We start from the raw sequence: 20,435 nt of genomic DNA, 5'->3' as shown, positions 1-20,435 counted from the left end.
TATTGGAATTTAAGCTCCAGACTTTACCTGCCCTTTTCACTGCTGTATCTCTGGCATCTAGAACACCAGTAGTGTCTGGTACAGCGTAGGAGCTCAAAAATAACTGTTAAATGAATAGTGAAAAGTACTGCAGAGGACATATTTAATTCTGACTTACTTCACCCCTTGTCTTACCCTATAATCTTTTTATCTTTCTAAAAGATGAGGTGCTAAAATGATCATCTGAGAAGCTAAAATACATATATAAAGCATAGTGATAAAAGCATTTTATGTGTATTCAAAGCAGATACTCTAGATCTCAAAACTTACTTGTTGGTTTGGTCCACAAGTATAGAGCTCCCATTTGGAATTAAATCAACATCACTTTCGTCCCAGTGCTGCTATGATCAAAATATATTCAGGTAGCAAACAAGAAAGAAAAGTCTGAATAATCAACCTTAATACTGTTATTGCCAGTATATTCTTCCCTATAAATTTTAAATAACTGGGAGCTAAACAATTATTTGTGTAGTTCAGCTGTTTAAATACATATAAAAGTTTAAAACCTACCCTAGTATATGTTCTGCATTGCTTTTAAGCACACACTGATCCATTTAGTTGTTTACATCAATTGCTTGTATTTTCACCTTATTTGAGAGTATACAGACATAAGGCGACAAAGGCGAAGCATGTGGGGAGAAAGTCTAACAGTAAAGAAGTAAAATACTCTTCAAAAAAGGAATCCCATATTTGAGATACTATACTAAAAATTATTTTTAAAAGAGAGTAAAGCTAAACTATAATATGACGTTCGTTAGTACTCACAGAAAAATACAAGTCAAAACATTCTCCAATGTCATCAGCTTCATAATTTAGAACTTCTTGCAAATTCCTATTGAAAATTTTGGTTTAAAAAATTATATTTATTGATCGTATACAATTTGAAAAGTGATAAATATTCAATGGAAAAATTTTGGACACTACAGAAATGTATGAAATGCCATGGAAATTTCCTCTCCTCCACCTTCCCACTCCCTCTTCCTAGAGATAATCTCTATTTACAGTTTTGATTGGTTAGACTACTAACACATAGACACTGCTATGTCTCGGTGGAAATTACAAAAAGGAGCCCCTTCCTCTAAACCAGTGATTCTCAACCAGGGGTGATTTTGCACCCCAGGGGACATTCGGGAAAATCTGGAGACATCTTTGGTTGTCATGATTAGAGGAGTGTGTAGCAACCCAGTATGCAGCTCAACATCCTTACAATGCCCAGGACAGCCCTTCTACAACAAAGGATTCTCCAGCCCAAAATGTTTATATTGCCAGGGGGTTTCTCAACCTCTGCTCTAGACTGTTAGGGCATACAGTGTAAATCTAGCCAGTTTATTCTTCCATTAACAATTCATGAGAAGAGAATCCTTTTCCCCAATCTGTTGTCAACTCTATATTTTATGAAAAATTTTTAAAAGTTGTTAATTTGTAAACAAAAAAATGACATCTTATTTTCATTTGTATTTCCTCAATTACTAGTAAGGTTGAGCATATTTTCATGTTTTGATTAGCCATATGTATACATATGTGTGATGACTCACATATACATAGTATATTTCTACATCAGAGATAATCCTGTGTCTATCATATATGTTGCCAATATTTTCCTCATAAGCTATAATTTGCCTTTTAACTTAGAACACATATTTTTCAATCCTTAATAAAGTTGATGACATGCTGGTTTATTTAAACTAAATATGATGAAATACAATTTATATAAAATAAATACAGCATGCATGATTCTCATTAAGAATATCATGTACTGTCCAAGGCAACTGTTTCCATCTGGATAAATTTAAGAGACTAGGCACTGTTTATTTTACTGGTTGATAATTAGAGGAATATTTGGCTTTTTTCCATTTTTAAAGGTTTACTTGACTATAAGTCATGCTAAAAATTCAAATTCATCTAAAGAAACTACATTTATTGAAATTGAAGACCTTGCTTGTGTGAATATCATTTATGCCTAGACAACTAACTGAGAGTGACGAGGTAAAGTCCTGGAAAACCATTTACTTACTTCCCCAAGAGAGGACTGAGTTCTTTTAAATCTTCCAGTGATGGCTTTTGACCCAGCAATTTCTTAAACAGAGCCAGTGGGAAAGGAAGATTGGCAATATTTAAATTGTAAAAGGAGAGTCCACACAACATCCCAAAGAGAAAATACCTCTTCTTTTCCAATTTAGGCTGGAAAAAGAGAAGAAGAAAAAATATCCCTAATGTATTACAAATAATCAGTAATCCAAAGGGATAATTAGATTAGTAAAAAATATTTTGGGTTCCCTTTTCTAAAAGTCACAAATTAGAAACAAACTGGGCTTCCTTAAAATAAAAATTCGAGGTTCTTACATATACCACAATACAATTAAAGATTGTTCCATAAATTAAAATACAAATTAAGAGTTCAGAATGTAAAATAAATGAAGTTACTTTTTTGTTACTAACAGTATACATGCAATATTTAAAAAATTCGTATCCTAGCTTGGTCACTTGCTAGTTGAATGTCCTTAGTTTATTTAATGTCTCTGAGCCTCGAGTTTATTTATCTGTAAAATGGGGACAAACCACCCATCTTACAGAATTGAGTATGTCTCCTCTCTATCCCCTACTTGCATCTCTTTGATCTATTTTGTCCCTATCCTTCAACAGCAACTGAAGTGTCCACTTTTCCATGACACTTTCTCCAATCACTTTAGTCCCCCTTGATTTCTTTCTGTCCTAATAAAGAATCCCTTAAATTTAGATAGTGCCCTAAAGTTTTCATGGCGCTTTCACACTTGGATATACACCTTATTGTGTTTTAGTCTCATAACAGTCTCATAACAGCAAAGCAGAGAGAGCAGCAATTATGACAGCCATTTTATAGGTAAAGAAACTGAAAGCTCAGAGAAGCTAACTGACACACTGACCATCACTCTACACTAGAGCTCTGGGCTTCTAATTCTACATCAGTGCTTCCTTCCATATCCTACTGTGCTCAACAACTATTACACATAAAGTCAACAATCCATAATTTAGAAACAATTGCTAAAGTTCCTGGTATTTTAATCTTACTGCTCCATCGACATATACAAAAAGTTTCAAGAAGAAAGTGTCGTATACTAATTTGAATCTCCCACAATATTTAATATAATGTGGAACCTCAATAAATGCTTGTTGACTGATAAAAATTCTACCACTTGTACATCTTGACCATTCCTATCTTTTAGAGGTTCATTTTTTCTCAGAAAGATACAAAACACTTTTCAGTACTTTTTCACACCCATTCATCTTCTCCTCTTCCCTGTCCTCTGGGTTCTAAACTTCTACTGGGTCATTGGGAAGAACATTTGGAAGTTTATCAGAAAGGGGATCAAGAAATTGAAGTTCAACATGGGATTCTTTTCAGATTATTTGGTCTGTGTTACTGATAGAGAAATGAAGACAAGTTTGTGTTACTTTAAGAAAATGTTTACATTTTGAGAATGTATGTAAAAATAAAACCATGAATCACCTTATTAGAATTAGCAATTATCTCTAGGATTCTATTAATAACTTCTCTCCTAATTTGAAACATCTAGATTACTGCCACTCAAAATTTAGGAAACCACCCAAACATCCATTAAAAGGTGACTAGATAAACAAAGTATAATACATCCATACAATGGAATACTACTCAGCAATAAAAGGGAATGAACCGTGGATACATGCAACGACATGCGTGAGTCTCAACATAATTATGCTGAATGAAAGAGGACAGGCACAAAGATTATGATTCCATTTATGTAAAAGTTTAGGAAATTCGAACTGCTCTATAGTGACAGTGGGTGCTGAGGCATGGGGTGGGGAGCAGGGGAGGAGTAGGATTAGAAAGGGATATGAGGAAACTTTAGGGGATTATGTATATGTTCATTATCTTATCACCACTGTCATAGTGCTGATAGTTTCATGGGTATATATACATATATATCAAAACCTATCAAATTGGACTATTGAAGTGCAGTTTATTGTATCTCAAGTATACTTCATTAAAGCTGTTTAAAAATTTAATGTGCATATGAATCACTTGGAAATCTTATAAAATATATATTCTGATCTGGGGCAGGGCCTGAGATTCTGCTTTTCTCATAGCTTCAAGGTGACGCTGAGGCTGACGCTCTATGGACTATATTTTGAGTAGCAAAGCTGTATATATGACCTGATTTCACATCATTATGTATGGTTTTCATGTATATGGTATACTTTTTCTGTTCTGAAAAACTATAAGAAAACAAGTAAAAGACTTACGCTGACAGGAAACCACATGGAGGAACCCCCTTCGGGATATATGAACATTCCATATTCCACCTTGGTCATCTCTTCAAATATACAGTAGAAGAACTCGGACTTTACTCCTCTACCCCCGGAACAAATTTCTTTAGAAAATTCAATCTGAGAAAAGAGAACAGACTCCAAGGATTAAAATAAAATGCCTTGACTTTTGTGGAAAAGTTTCAAATCTCCTGCAGTCACCAGAATTCCCAGAATCCCACACCTCTTACCTCACTGCTATCTGTTCTCCCTCAATTTGCTACTGAGCAGTGGATGCCATGAACCTATTTATTGTTAGATTATTGTGAGTGCATGGGTCCGTTACACTGCCCCGTGAACCAAGTGAAGGGGATTCAAGCAAGACTTAGTATTCTCCAATTATAGTGACCAGCATCTTGAACCAAATTTTGATGTGCTTCAAACGCCTGGGGCACTAAATTGCCTGATTCTTCTATCTAGTTGTCTGTCTTCGTCTCGTCATTCAGACTTTATAACTTTGGCTCCAGTCAACAACTGTTTGGTTTCTCCTTCCTCTCCCTTCATTAGGACTTCTGATAAACAGCTCTCCCATTCAGCCTGGGCACAGCACCTTTGCAGGAACTATCAGACCTGACTGCCCATAGCCCTCATGCGGGAAACCAGTATGAAGTAGTCCCTCTTTCTTAAAGCCCACCTTTGGACTTCGTGACTGACTACACTCCTGGTTTTCCTCTCTTAACTATTCCTTCTCTACTTCTTTTCCTGGCTAATTTCTTTTTAATTTTTTAATCTAAGCATCACTAAGCTTGACTAAGAGTTCTCTTTCTCCTCTTTTTGCCAGGAAGATCTTATTTACTGCAACTTTGATCAACCGATTCCTTGGCCACAGACCATAATCTCCAAGGGCTTGCCTCAAATTCCATTTGTGGATATATTCCAATAACAAATTAAGCTTACTTCTGATTTTCTTATTTCTGCTCATTTACACTAGCAAGTCTGCCTTCACCGTGGTCAGGACCCACTCTTAACAGGCCTTGACAATTTTGCCTTGTTCAGAGTCTGTATTTTGATCAGATCTGTCTTGAAGTTTACCTTCTTAGCTCTTTGTTGTCTCCTGTATGTGCTTCATTTTCTATTCATTCTCTCATAATCAAGATTTAAAGGAAAGTGAGTACAGAGGGAGACTATTAGATACAACTAGAAAGTCTGGCTTATAAAATAGTTTCTTCGTTTCCCATGGAGTCCCATGCTGGTAAATATCTCTCTATTTTGAGTCTCAACCTCCAGGTTCTGGTTTATTCTCTGAGAACCTAACTCTTCCCTCATGGCTGACATCAGGAAAATCCACTCCCTTCTGGACAGACTCCAGCTCTAACCTACATAGTTAGTCATTATTTTTATGGCCTCAATAGGGCAAATAATCTGAGGTACCACACAATAAAATTCCTACAGGTGCCCACAAAGGATGAAGTGAAGGACGGCTATTTGGAACCAATATAGTAGTGGTTCCAATATATTGGTTCCATAGACCAATATAGGTCTATGACTAAAACTAGAGCCAAAATGTAGGAAAAGTATCTGTTCCACCCCCTGCTTGTTGATTGCATTAACAGCTCCAATTCTTTTCTGGCTTGATCTATGTCTTTTGCATGTGACTTTGCAGTTCCCCCCATTAAAGAGGCTGAGCATATTTTGCCAGTCCTTGATGTAGGTTCAGCCATGTGACTTGCTTTGACTAAAACAATGTTTGTTGTGTGACTGGGCTTGCTATATTGTACCTCTGGCAAGGCTTGCCAGTCCCAGGAAGAAGACAAAAGACATAGGAAGCAAAGTCAAACTTCCCAAGCCAGGCCTCGCCTAGATCAGTCAACCCCTAGTCAACTCCCAAACATGTAAACACATGCATACAAAATCTACAAAGCCACCCAGATGAGTTCAACCTAGACCGGCAGAACTCAACTCAACTGCAGACCTGTAAAATAAATTATTGTTATTTTAAGTCATTAAGCTTTGGGATGGTTCATTAGGTTGCATTTTTATAGCCACAGGTAACTACGAGTTAACGTATAATCCCAATGTTCAATTAAACATCCCATAGCTTTTTTCAGAAGAGTAAGCAAAGAATTCTGGAAATCATAAGGCTGATAACTATAGTTCCAAATGCAGTCTCTTCCTTTGCTGTACTATATAAATGTTCCCTCCCACATTAGTAAAAATGTCCAACGAGATTTTTTACTGTACCACTAATGTTTTCCAGAGGTCAGTGACTTCAGCTTGACTCAACTGTCGCAGAGCATCTTCAACCAGGTGACTTCGTCTCACTCGAAGTACAAATGGGGGTAATTGGAGGACTTCATTCTCTCTTGGTGGAATCCTATTTGGCTCCTAGAAAAAGAAATATTTTAGGAATCCTCATAGGAATACTAGGAAGTGTTTAATATTTCAAACAAACCTATTTTGTATAGCATACAATTATGCCTACCATTGCTATATATGGTATATATATATAGCATATATATATATACAATAAATTACAATAAATGATTTATTGTAATTATTTAAGGAGAATGGCATTGTATCTACACTATGGAAGATAAAGAGATCATAGGATCTGTGAAACTATGGTACCTAGGAATTGTGTACAGGGGATTATCATCATGGATGTACAGCTAAGTTATTAAAAGCTATGTCAGATCACTTATTATAGTAAACATGATCTTTAAAGGCAATAGTGGTATTCAACATGCTAAGACACTCATCCACCAATCTTAAGAAACAGAGTGTTAGCACCATAATCCTCAAGATTATAGAAACAATTTAGGAGCTCAGGAACAATATTAGATGTAGGAAAAAGACTAGAGGAAAGACTTCCTCAGAGAAGATTCCTTCTTCTCCTTCAAATAACTATGATCCATCTACTGAATGTGCAAGGGAGCTCCCTAAAAAGAAGCCACTGGTGGCCTCATTTTGTACCTACCATTGTTCTCTGTCACCCCACATCATACTTCCGTTAAGCTTTTCTGAATTCTCAACATGTCCTCACCACATGAGTCCCCTGGTCTTGTTTCTGCTGAACTCCCTTGGATTAGAAATCTAGTGCTGCTTTGACCTTTGACTCTCCTCTAGGGTTTCTGCTGTATTTCAAGGACAATAAATTAGTATTTAGAACTCATAAACCAATACAGCCCTCTTGGGGCCTGTCTCACAACAAAGACAGGTGGACAATACCTATCCTATTCCAGGTTTCCAGGCTGGGTGTGGTTGTCCACATTCACACTCCACAAGCATCTCAGAGAAGTGTACATGTGGTTCTGGGCTTGGGAAAGCCGTGTCTCAGATCTCTGCCACCACTATGTACTGGGAAATGATATGGGATTCCATTTGATTTTTCTGGCTTTCCCTCAGATATTTGTTGTAAAGAAGCTTCACATTTGTAGGGAGATGGAACAAGTACCATTTCTTATCCTTCTTGGTGGTGGATCATTTCTTCCTGGGGCCCAGGAGTCTGCAGCTCTGGGACACGTCAGCAATAATGACTGCTAAGAAACATGTCCCATGGCTCTGAGTAACTAGGGAGTGGCCAGCAATATCCTCCACTGACTATAGCAGGGCGAGGTGTGCAGGGCAAGGTGTATGTGGCCTGCTGTAAGCCTACACTTCTCTCACCTAACCAAGAATTGGACTAGAAACCTGCATCATATCTTATTTTCCAGTTTCTCTACTCCCATTCTCCATGTATTGTTTCCCATTTCTACATTTATACATTTGAAGTGGTAATCCAGTTTGGAGCTTACAATTTCCCCCCCTCCTTTTTTCCACCTCCCCCCCACACTCCTGTTCAAGCCATTGTTTCTCAATCTAGTTGTATAGGACACAACTCCCTGGCCCATGCTGGTATCACAAGCCTTGTGCTCCCCCTGGCTGAGGCAGTCCATCGGTAGGTCAGCAGCTCACTGGCAGTTCTCACCGGCTGCCAGCCACTCACTGCAGCCCAGCTCCAGGGACAGCTGTTGTTCACAATCTTAGCTGTAGAGGGCGTAGCTCACTGGCCCATGTGGGAATCAAACAGAGACCTCAGCCTTAGGAGCACGGCTGAGCACGGCTGAGCACGGCTCTCCAACCACCTGAGCCACGGGGCCAGCCCCAAGAGCTTACAATTTTGACTATGTCCATTATCATTCCTTTGGAGGACAGGATTCTAGAGTCTGTTTTCTAACTTCATCCATGACAACTACAACTAAGAGTTTTCTAGTCCTCCAACATTTCCCAATCCTTCGTGATATACAACCTGCGTGGGTTCACTATCCACTCCACCCTCACTAACAGAAGAGACAGGTGAGACAGAACATGCTATAGAAGAAAATACCATAGAGGAAAGGACTTGCTTAAAGGAAACTTAAGGGGAAATTAGGTTTGGGAGGAAAGACTTAATCTATTTTCTCCCATTACCAGGAATGTTAGGAAAATTTAAAAAAAAAGAGAGAGATGGCTGGGAAACAAAAGAGATTACCAAGTCAAATCTGATGACAGACACAATAACAAAAAATAGAGGGAGAGTCCTGAATGGGATGCTTTTAGCAGGATGTACCTTGTCCATCTAGATTGTTTATTATAAATAAACACAGAATTTACGGATTTATCAGGCATGGTTCATTGGAAAATGTCATGTAAGCTATATAATTAATAGAGTATAAAAAGGAAATGTTTTATAACTGAAATGATTCCTTTTGTTCATGAGACGTCCCAGACTTCTCCATGTTTCACCTAGACGGCCTATCCTTTGAATTATTAGTAAAAGCAATGGGTATGTTTCTGATTCCCATGAGTCTTTAAAGTATGAATATCATAGATAAATAGATAACACACCTTTCCTGAGGAATGGCCTAGAAAACGAGCCTCAGCAATCAAAAAAGTTTGGAAAATCTTTAACATAATGTCTGGGACAGGATGAGCATAACTGAGAACAAAGGCTGATGATGGTAAGAGAAACAAAATAGCATGTAAGTGTTATGTGGGACTAATACAACTACCAGAAAAAGAACAGAAGAGAGAGAGTAAATAGAAAACAGAATAAATTTACTGATTTACTCATAGGCATTATCTGGGAATAAAAGAATATCAGTTGGGGCTTACCAATCAAGCTCCAAGACTCTGAAGCAGATATGAAAACCCAAAGACTAACAACTAAGAACACAGTGTAGTAACTAAAACTGGATAGAGAAAGAGCAGTTACTTAATCATTTCAGTATTGCTCATAGTAGGAAAATAATGGATATTATCTAAAGAAAGTGAGGACTCAGGCATCATATTAGGTTGGGTTGGTGCAAAAGTAATTGCAGTTTAAAAGATTAAAAATAATTGCAAAAACTACAATTACTTTTGCACCAACCTAATAATGAAAAATATAAATTAAAATTAAACTGAAATATCATGGTTAAACCATTGAATTGGAAAGGATCACAAAGCTTAGTAACACTACATTGGTGAGAGTGTATAAAAGAGGCATTTCATACATTTCTGATAGTAATATAAATTGGTCCAACCTCTATGTACAGAATATTTAATAATTAAAGAAAAATAATTAAGCATCATTCTACCATCCTATATGAATGATTTTTCAGGGTAGCCAAATCGCCTTGATTGATGAGGAAAAATTCTTTACAGGATTCAGTTCATAACTTTGGAAGGAATGATTAGAAATATCGTCTTTTGTAAACTTCAAAACAATGGGTGGAATTATTAAATAAAAGATTGCTGGGAAACATTACAACGGAAGAATGGTGTGGTTACCATTTGAGCCCACTGATGAATCCCAGCATAAATAAAAGCAAGACAACCACAAATAATGCAGTCGGTCGGTAGGTCACTGAAGTATGGAGAAGTGAAAAGAAAGTGAGCCTGGGATTTGCTTCAAAATACTTCAGCAAAAATAGTTTAACAACTACAAAAAAAACAAAAGTGTTAGATGAAAGTGTGGCAGAATGTTGATGACTGCTGAAACTTTGTGATGGGGTTCATTACACCACTATCTCTACTTTGTATATGTTTGAAATTTTACATAATTTTTAAAAAGTAAGGCATACATACCCACATTTTCATATGGGAATAAGCGTTCCATAATTTAATTTTGGATGGCAAATTAAAGACAAATGGAAAATCCCTGAAAATAACAAGAAACTGCGAGACTCTCTTTTCCGCGAGTACCTAAAAAAAGAAATAGAGATAACAGATTTGATAATTTAAAAAAAATATTTTACGGATTTATCAGGCATGGTTCATTGGAAAAGGAACTTCATTCCTTTACCTCATCACCTGAATTTATGTCCCTCTGTATGAATCCAAATTACTTAGAAAAAAATTTCTAAGAAAATGCACTTGTTTTGTGAAAGCTGTTTACGTTTTCAATGATCATCTAATTTAGCAAATTCAGTATTGCAATAAAGAAGTTTTCAAATATTGATTTATCAAAGAGATACCTGCATAGCTATTCTATGTGTTCCCCTTTAAAGTATGAAAATTTTCAGAAGTAAAAATGTCACTCTTACCGGGCTGTTGTCCCTAAAGATCATTCTTATCCTTTCTCCACAAAGCAGAAAGTCCAACAAATCAGAAAGTTCATTTATGTTGAAAACATTTTCTGGTAGTTGACAGTTAGCTTTGTTTACCTTAAAGGGAATATCATCTGTGAATATCATTTTCTATCAATAAATGATTTAATCTATTATATATATGTGGCTATTATATAGAAAATCAGGATAGAACTCTAAAAACCCAATTCATTAGTCAATAATGAAGTAGAGTTCTATAAAACTTTCATTTTTTGATTTATAATCTCTCCAATTTTCATAAATATTGTATAAGATATAAGATGTTGGTAGTGGAGATTGATAAACCAATTCTTAGGGCACACGTTTACTGGAAACAGTTTCTAAATCTTGAGAATAAAAGCACCCTAAAAATCCATGGTACTTTTGACAGATTCAGACCTTTCTCCATTAATTAACGAGTACTAATTTAGCACATACTATTTGTCAGGTATGGGACAAAACATAAGCTAAAAATTGTCCTGGCTTAAACATTAGCTTACTGTCTAGTATAGTAGTCAGCAAACTCTTCCTTAAATCCAGATAGTAAATATTTTGAGATTGGGACCATACAGTCTCTGGAGCAACTATTCAACCCTGCCATTTTATAGCACAAAATAATCATACTCAGTATGTAAATGAGTGTAGATGTATTCTAAAAAAAACTTTATAAAAACAGGAGGCTGCCCACGGGTGTAAATTGCCAACCCATGGCCTATAGTCTAGTAGGTAAAAACAAGTAATCAGGCATCTAGGATATAGTTTCTGAATGAAGAAGGACTTAAGGAATTCAAGAAGGCTTTTTAGAGGACACATGCTAGAAAATCTAAACAAGCCCCCAACAAATCAAATTAATCCAGAAGGCAGAATGCAGAATCTAAGAACATAGATTCAGGAGATGAAAACCAGATACACAGGAGAGATGATCAACAAATAAAAAGGTTGGTTCTTAAAATAATTTTTTTAATGAATAAATAATAAACAGCTTCCTGGTAAGACTGAACCAGAGAAAAAAAGGCAAATAACCAATATCAGGAATGAAAATGGGATAACACTACAGATTGTGATGAGTACTTTATCTTAATGAGAGAACTCCATTACAAAACATCTTAAATCCTCATAAAGTTTCTCATTTTTTACATTTCCAATTATTTTGTGAAAAACATTTCCCTTTTATACACTATTTAAAAAAATATTTCATTCCATATAATTCATATTTGTCTTTTTAAGACTCCATTCACAATAGCATCAAAAACAATGATATACTTGGGAATAAATTTAACAAAGGACATGAAAGATCTGTATACTGAAAACTATAAGATGCTGATGAAAGGAATTGAAGGACATACAAATAAATGGAAAGATATCCTGTGTTCATGGATTAGGAGAATTAATATTGTTAAAGCTGTCCATTCTACCTAAAGCCATCTATAGATTCAACGCATCCCTCTAAAAATTCCAATGGCATTTTTCACATAAATAGAAAAAAAGCAATCCTAAAATTTGTAGGAAACCACAAAAGACCCTGAATAGTCAAAGTAGCCCTGAGAAAGAACAATGCTAGAGGTATCATGCTTCCTGATTTACAACTATACTACAAAACTATAGTAATCAAAACAGCATGGTAGTGGTACAAAAATAGACACATAGACAAATGCAACAGAACCAAAAGCCCCGAAATAAGCCTTTGCATACTTGATAGCCACGACTACTCAATGGAGAGAGGATAGTCTCTTCAATAAATGTACCTGGTACAACTGGATAACCACACTCAGAAGAACGAAATTGAATCCCTATCTTACACCACTCAGAAAAATTAACTCAAAATGGATTAAAGACCTAACTATAAGACCTAAAACTATAAAACTTCTAGAAGAAAACATAGGGAAAAGCTCCTTGACATTGGTCTTGGCAATGATTTTTTTGGGATATGACACCAAAAGCACAAGCAACAGAAGCAAAACTAAATAAATGGACTACATCGAACTAAAAAGCTTCTGTACAGAAAAAGAAACAGACAAGAAAATGAAGAGGCAACCTATGGAATGGAAAAAAATATCTGCAAATGATATATCGAAGGGATTACTATCCAAAATACACACAGACCTCATACAACTGAGCAAAAAAACAACCTGATTATAAAATGGGCAGAATACCTAAATAGATATTTTTCCAAAGAAGACATATAGATGGGCAACACATACATGAAAAGATGTTCAACATTAACTAATCATCAGGGAAATGCAAACCAAAACCACAAGGAGATACCATGTCATATCTGTTAGAATGGCTATCATCAAAATGACAAGAGATAACAAATGTTGGTAAGGACGTAGAGAAAAGGGATCCCTTGTACACTATTAGTGGGAATGTAAATGGTGCAGCCACAAAGGAAACAGCATGGAGTTTCCTCAAAAAATTAAAAAAAGAACTAATCATATGAAGCAGCAACCCCACTCCTGGGAATATATCCAAAGGAAATGAAATCACCATCAAAGAGATATCTGTATCCCCATGGTCATTGTATCATTATTTACAACAGCCAAGACAGGGAAACAACCTAAGCTTCCATGGATGGATGAATGGATAAAGAAGTTGAGATGTGGTATACTATATATGAACACCGGAATATTTATTCAGCCATGAGAAAGAAGGAAATCTTTACATTTTCGACAACATGGACAAACCTTGAGGACATCATGCTAGTGAGATAAGGCAGACAGAGAAAGACAAATACTGTATGAATTCACTTATACATATGTGGAATCTAAAAAATCTGAACTCATAGACACAAAGTAGAATGATGGTTGTCAGGGGCTTCGGGGTGAAGAAAATGAGGAGATGTTGGTGAAAGGGTGTTCAGTTTCAGTTATAAAATGAAGAAGTTCTGGGGATTTAATGTACAGCATAGTAATTATAATTAACAATATTGTACTACCTACTTGAAAGTTGCTGAGAGTGTAGATACACCTTAAGTGTTATCAACACAATAAAGAAATGGTAGTTATGTGAGATGGAGTGGTTAGCTAAGCTATGGTGGTAATCATTTTGTAATATATGTATATCAAATCAACACACTACACATCTTAAACTTATACAGTGTTTTATGTCAATTATATCTCAATAAAGTTGGAGAAAAAAGAAATGTACTACTTCAGAAATATCACTACTATATTAGTACTTCTGAAAAGCACTAACTTTTGTATGTAATAGTTTCTCCTATGGAGATGAATATTTTGTGGTGAAATTTGCTTTGATTGCCATTTAGCAATTTACCTTTGTAAAAGCATCTTATTTTAGCTAAATTTTAAATTGAACAATACCAACTTAATTCTGTTCTTTTATTTAAAATGCTCTGGCTCCTCCCTATCCCCCAATATTCAAGTTTATTAGTAGCCTAACCTTAGGTTACTTCTAGATTATGCTATGTACTCTAATGAAAATGTTGAATCATGCATATCTTTGAGTATTTTCCATCTAATACATTATATATAATATGTAATATATTCTAGAGTCTATCCAGTTAGCAAAACAAGCAAAAGTTTGAGTTATTAGGAGCTGAATAAAATATTCTTTCTGTTGTAAAAAACATAACAAAACAAGACTCCAGTTGGCTGAGACTTAAGGGATCTTGATTTAGTAAAAGGGTATATACATTTCTTTAGAGGAACCCTTACCTTGTACACTTCTTTCATCATTCTTAGAAGAGCTTTAACATTGTTGATACTCTGATCAGTTTCAGTCCAAAAAGACACTTGAGCAGTGATGGCACTTTTAAGCATCTGGACCAGTGTGTTAAGTGAAGATTCTTGCAAAGATGCCCAGCACTGCTCTGAGGGGTGTAAAACCAGCCATGATAAATATATACCCACTCCCCTCAAAAAAACTCCCTCAATTTCTACTGCGTTCTTTAAGAACAGGTTTCCCCCCAAATAAGACCTAACCAGAACATAAGCCCAAGCATGATTTTTAATAATACATCCTCTGAAAATAAACCCTAATGCGTCTTTTGGAGCAAAACTTAATATCATACCTAGTCTTATTTTCGGGGAAACATAGTAGGGCTTATTTTCAGGGGATGTCTTATTTAAAAAAATCATGCTAGGGCTTATTTTCCGGTTAGGTCTTATTTTCGGTAAAACACGGTATGAGAAATAGATAGTATTTTCCATTTCTGATGGCATAACCCATAAAATACCTTTTCTAAGCATATCCTGGGCAACATTTATTACCCACAGAAAAAAAATTTTTTTTCTCTGAAAAGTATCATTGGAATTAAAAGCTCAAATTCAGGATTCTGAAGAAATGTGTTGATAGTTCATAGTTATGCTTGATTATTTGATTTCATGATTTTTAAACTAAAAATTCTGTAGGATGTTTATAAATAGTCTGAAAACATACATAGGTGAAAACACATACACGTATACACATATAATGTCATCAAGGACATTTTCAATCCATAAAAAATAATATTATCTATGTCTTCCTACTTTATGAATACCTGATATGTATGGATGTTTTTTAAATTATCTCAATAACAATATTTTAATATTACTGAGGTAACAACCTGGATTATTATACCTTTAAGGGACAATTCTCAGAAAACAAACCTATCAAATGTTAAAATATATTATCATGCTAATGTAATTAAAATAGTATGACCCAAATGCCTGAAAAGCAGATCAATGTAGCAGAAATTCCCTAAACGGATCTAAATACATGTGAAACTTTAGTATATGATAAAGGAGGCATTGCATATTAGTGGGGATGAAACAGATCATTCACTAAATATCTGGGGACAAGTGAAAACTGATCCAGAAAAAAGATTTAATAGAGATAAACTCCCTATGGATCAAAGATTTAAACATAAAAATGAAACAATGAAAATTCTTGTAGGAGCACGGGGCACATTTTTTTGTTTTAGTTTCAAAGTGATGTGATCGTTTTGAAGTATGACCCAAACTCAGAAACCGTAAAGGAAAATGTTAATTCACTTGGCTTTATAAAAATGTTTAAAAATAATTATGCAAAATATTTGTGGCAAAAATACCACAAAGCAAAAGAAAATTTTAATAACCTAAAGAAAAAATTTGGAACTCATATTATTGATAAAGGATTAGCTGCCTAAATAGTTTAAAACCTCCTGAATAAAAAAGAGAAATACTAACAAGTAGGAAAAAGGGAAAAACGGATAATTCCCAGAATATGATATACAAATGGAACTGTGATATAGGAAAACCAGCAATCTCATTCAGAATGAGAAAATTAAAATTAAGAGAATCTTTTTTTCAGAATGGGAAAGACCAAAGTTGGACAACACTGTAGAAAAGTGCATGGGTTGATGCTCTCATATTTGTTGATGAAGTGTAAACTGAGAGCTACATCTTCTGTGAGGGCTGCCACGTTGTCCAACTCCAAGGGTGCAATTTAGACTACAATTTGAATGGTGGCGACTTAAAGTTAGGCACCATGGTGGCCCAAACTTCCATTGAGGGTCACTTGGCAAAAATCTCTCAAAATTTAAAATTCATACACAATTGGACCCAATGATTTTGTTTTCTGTAATATGTACAAAGAAATGCATATTAGCACTGTTGTAATAGCAAAAGTTTAGAAACAAGTATTCACAGTATATCCTTTCAAAAGAATACTATTCATCCATTAAATAGAATAAGGCAGTTCTATAAGTCTATCAACAGAACGATCTCCGTGATATACCGTTAAGCAGGAAAAAGCAAGTTGCCAAAGAATGTGAATGAAAAAAATACATTTCTCTGTGTGTGTGTGTGTGTGTGTGTGTGTGTATCTTTCAAAGGTTACACAAGAAATTACATTCTGTAACTGCTTTCTGGGAGGGAAGAACTGGGTGGCTTATATTTCACTGTATATATCCTTTATGTCTTTTAAGCTTTGGAGTTTAACCACTAGATTAAAATTGTAAAAGGACATCCTAGAGTAGTGAATAAAATAAACAACAAGAACACATAGCTTAATTTTCATCACCTCTGGTTAAAATGTCTAAAGTTTTAAAACACATAAACAAAAAGTTTTAAAGTGTGGATTTATCTTGACTGGATCCTCTCTCGTTATTATACTCAGATGTCAAAGCCATGTCCAAGTCTAAGAATTACACATGCTTTGTCTGCTAACAGTAATGATTATAATAGCTTTACGTTAATCTTTTCAATAATTCACATATCATGCACTCAAACATTTGTGTCTTTTGAAATCTTCTATACCAAATTTGCTACAATTCTCCTTCAGGCAGTGACTCTCTATTGGCAGTACAGATACAGTGACAGATAAAAGTAATCAAACTTACTCAGGAGTCCTAAAGATCGGCCACTCATTTTACAAACAGCCTCTGCAAATGGAATCACTAGATCCCTCCAGTTCTTAGAATCAAGCATCACGGGACATTCTGGGAGCAGAAGGAAAACTGATAACGCTTCTTGGTGTGGAGAACAACATGGAAGAGCTTTGAGCAGCTTATTCCTGAGATGTTTAGTTATCTGCAATTGAAACAGAATCAGGGAAAGGCCCTGGATAAGGTGTGTGCCAGAGGTTTTATTCCACCACTTTCCAGTTGGAATAATCACTTAGTTTTCCTGAAACCTACTGTTCAAACTCCATCACTCCTTGCATCCCAAATACCCCTGAAGTGGTATGTGAGAGTCACCCTCCTGTTTTACATTAGGGTGCATGAGGACATAAAAGTGAATCCCATGTGCATGTATGTACTGAGTGAATTGTGGAGGCTGCTTAGTTAGAAAGCCACAGATCAGGGACCCATACCCATATCCATCAGACTTAAAATCTACCATGGCAGAGAAAAATGTCACCTTCCCAGTCCTGTTTCAGCTTCATCGTGGGTTCAGAGAAAGATGGTATTTCCCAGCCTCCCCTGCGTTTAGGGAGGGCCATATGACTTGAGTTCTAGCTAACAAATATGAGTGAAAGTGATGTATGGCAGTTCCAGGCATGGCCTCCCTAAAACCTTACATGTGACCTTACATATTCTCTTTCCTAATCTGCCAACCACACACAAAAGATCCTACTAGAGGATTTAATGGCCCCAGAGCCTAGAACACTAGAAACATGGAGGCTGAGTCACTCCTGAATGAACCTGGGCAAAGGTGGGAATGGTAGACTATGCCACTGTAGCATGATTATTGTTAGCTAAAGGCAAGTAAGAAAAACCAGACACAGAACAGAATAAGCTCTCTGGCTTCCCTCTATCTACCTGAACATAGAATATAAATTCCTTTTGTGAAGGTGTCTTCCTGCCCCCAACTTCCTGTACCAGGAAGGGGATAACAGTTCTGCTACTTTATCAGCAGAGATGAGCTGGCACTGAGGGAGAGTCTACACAAACAAACCTCACTAACTAGCCCTACCTACCACTAATTTCCTCCATATATTTGTCTTCCCACAATTTGGTACTCCTAGAAGCTCAAAGTCCTTTACTTTGTACAAAGTACAAAGTACTTAGTGTTGTGCTTTACTAAGATGCTATATAAGCCCAAGTTCTAACCTCCCCTTTAAATTACTCATCACTGAGTGTATATGAAGGATGTCAAGTGAATAAACTTGTTTGTTTTTCTCGTGTTAACCTGTCTTTTTCTTAGTCTAATTTGCAGGGATGCAGCCAATGAAACTAAGATGGGTAGAGGAAAAATAATTTTTTTCCTTCCCTACAGGGGCCTCCTATCTTACTGGACTATGAAGTTGTTACAACAGGCAGCATTGTTTATTCTATGTAATAGATCTTAGATACTCTTAACTATAGTGTCATACATGTCACTGCCTCTACATAAAGGTTAAGTAAGATGATATATGCAACAACAAACTGTCAATTACTATATATTATTATTATTATTAGTTATTATTACATTAATGTTTTTATTTGTTTTCATAGATGTCCAGAACTTGATTTCTGTGGAATGCTGGTTAAGTGTGTATGGGAAAATAGTATCAGAAAGTCAAGTAACTTTGAGAAAAATAGAATAAAAAAAAAGCTAGATTTTTTTGGGTGTATGACATCAAAGACTCTTTGATTTACTAATATGCATCATGACTCCATACCTGTATGCAGTTTTTCCCAAGTTGTTTCCCTAAGAACCCTTTTTCACGCAGCATTCTGTGAAACTAATGTTCCTTGGTACTCACACTGGGAATAGCACCCCAAGTTATCTTCCATATCACCTAAATAACTTCTTTTTAAAATATACTGGATAACATCTAGCATTCTTCTTCATCTTGGAAATAAAAATATAGTATCTACTGTGTATTAAGGAATACTCTCCCTCTTTCCCGTCCACATGTAGGGACCCCAAATAGTATAAAGATGACTTTCAACTGAAGACATCAGATACAGCTAATGCAGAAAAAAGCTTTCAGAACTTCCCTTATCTGACTAAAGGCTTTCAATAGCGAAGCAGCCATAAATCCCTTCTTGAGAGGGTGGGCAAGCACCACTTGTACTTGGATGAGAAACTACATAAACAAACACTATCACAAGCTGTCACAAGTTGGTCTATAAACCCTCATCCCTAGCTGTCTGGGGAGCCTTTTTATCAGAATGCTCTCGCATATATGGAAATAAAACTTGTTTTCTGTGCTCCTGTTAATCTGTCTATTGTCAATTTGCAGGCCCCCAAATATGTGAACCTAAGTTGGTAGAGGAAAAGTTATCCTTCCAACACAACCAAGAATCACAAAATATGAAATTGGAATAGATCTTAAAGATGAACTCAACTTACAGGTAAAGAAAATGTATCCCAAAGAGGATAAGGGATGAATCAGTAGCAGAGTCATCTCAACTAGATTTGAGATTCATTTCAAAATAGACTGGCCTTTTTGGTCTCCTAGTCCAGGATCAGGTTATTCTGCTTCCTAAATTAGTGGTCTTTTCATATTCAGGCTAGAGATTACTCACCTCTCAAGCACTGGTTTTCTCATATTGAAAATTAAAACATTGTCATCTACTGTACATTTAAGCATTCAAAAAGAAAAGCCAACACCTGATACTGTCTGGAATATATTAGATTGGTGCAAAAGTAACTGTGGTTTTTGCAATTAAATTTAACTTTTTAAACCACAATTATTTTTGCACCAACCTAATAGCAACCTCATATTGAGCACTACTAGCCTCCTTCTTTCTCACAGTGACCCCTCACTCAGCTTCCAACAAAATTAAAGTGTAACCATATTGGTTCCTGTAAGGAAATTCTATTGTCTGTTTCTTAAGAAAATATTGACTATTACCGTGCAAGAAATCCATTCCTTTTTTGTTAACTTCTCGAAGGTATCTCTTGCCATTTGTAAGTCCACATCAATGGAATTCGTATCTTCATGCTCTCTTTGGATACAAGAAATGCAAACAAAAAAAAACCCACAAAAACACAAACACAAACAAAACAAAAACACAGAAACAGATGGTAAGGAATATTTCTAAACTTCGCATAATTATGTAGCTTTATTTTATTACATATCAGATATAAACTTTTTTCTTAAAGCTTGCCTCCTTTCAAAATAATCAATTTAACT

At 35.7% G+C, this 20,435-nt stretch overlaps 1 protein-coding gene across 1 annotated transcript in view; it reads right to left on the bottom strand.

The window, feature by feature from the left end:
* Positions 1–20,435, bottom strand: part of HERC6 (HECT and RLD domain containing E3 ubiquitin protein ligase family member 6) — a 50,613-nt gene that overhangs the window by 7,542 nt on the left and 22,636 nt on the right. The window contains exons 11-20 of the mRNA XM_081058036.1: positions 20,154–20,247; positions 17,209–17,398; positions 14,564–14,718; positions 10,848–10,967; positions 10,390–10,506; positions 6,544–6,687; positions 4,300–4,443; positions 2,054–2,220; positions 805–871; positions 310–377 (exon numbers count right to left, since the gene is read on the bottom strand). Of these exons, the coding sequence (XP_080914162.1) occupies positions 310–377; positions 805–871; positions 2,054–2,220; positions 4,300–4,443; positions 6,544–6,687; positions 10,390–10,506; positions 10,848–10,967; positions 14,564–14,718; positions 17,209–17,398; positions 20,154–20,247 (1,266 nt within the window). The remainder of the gene's footprint in view (positions 1–309; positions 378–804; positions 872–2,053; positions 2,221–4,299; positions 4,444–6,543; positions 6,688–10,389; positions 10,507–10,847; positions 10,968–14,563; positions 14,719–17,208; positions 17,399–20,153; positions 20,248–20,435) is intronic.

Source organism: Rhinolophus hipposideros, assembly GCF_964194185.1.
Source record: "Rhinolophus hipposideros genome assembly, chromosome: 1".
Classification (NCBI taxonomy): Eukaryota; Metazoa; Chordata; class Mammalia; order Chiroptera; family Rhinolophidae; genus Rhinolophus; species Rhinolophus hipposideros.
Note: the sequence above shows the minus strand (reverse complement) of the source record. Positions and strands in the feature narration are given on the sequence as shown.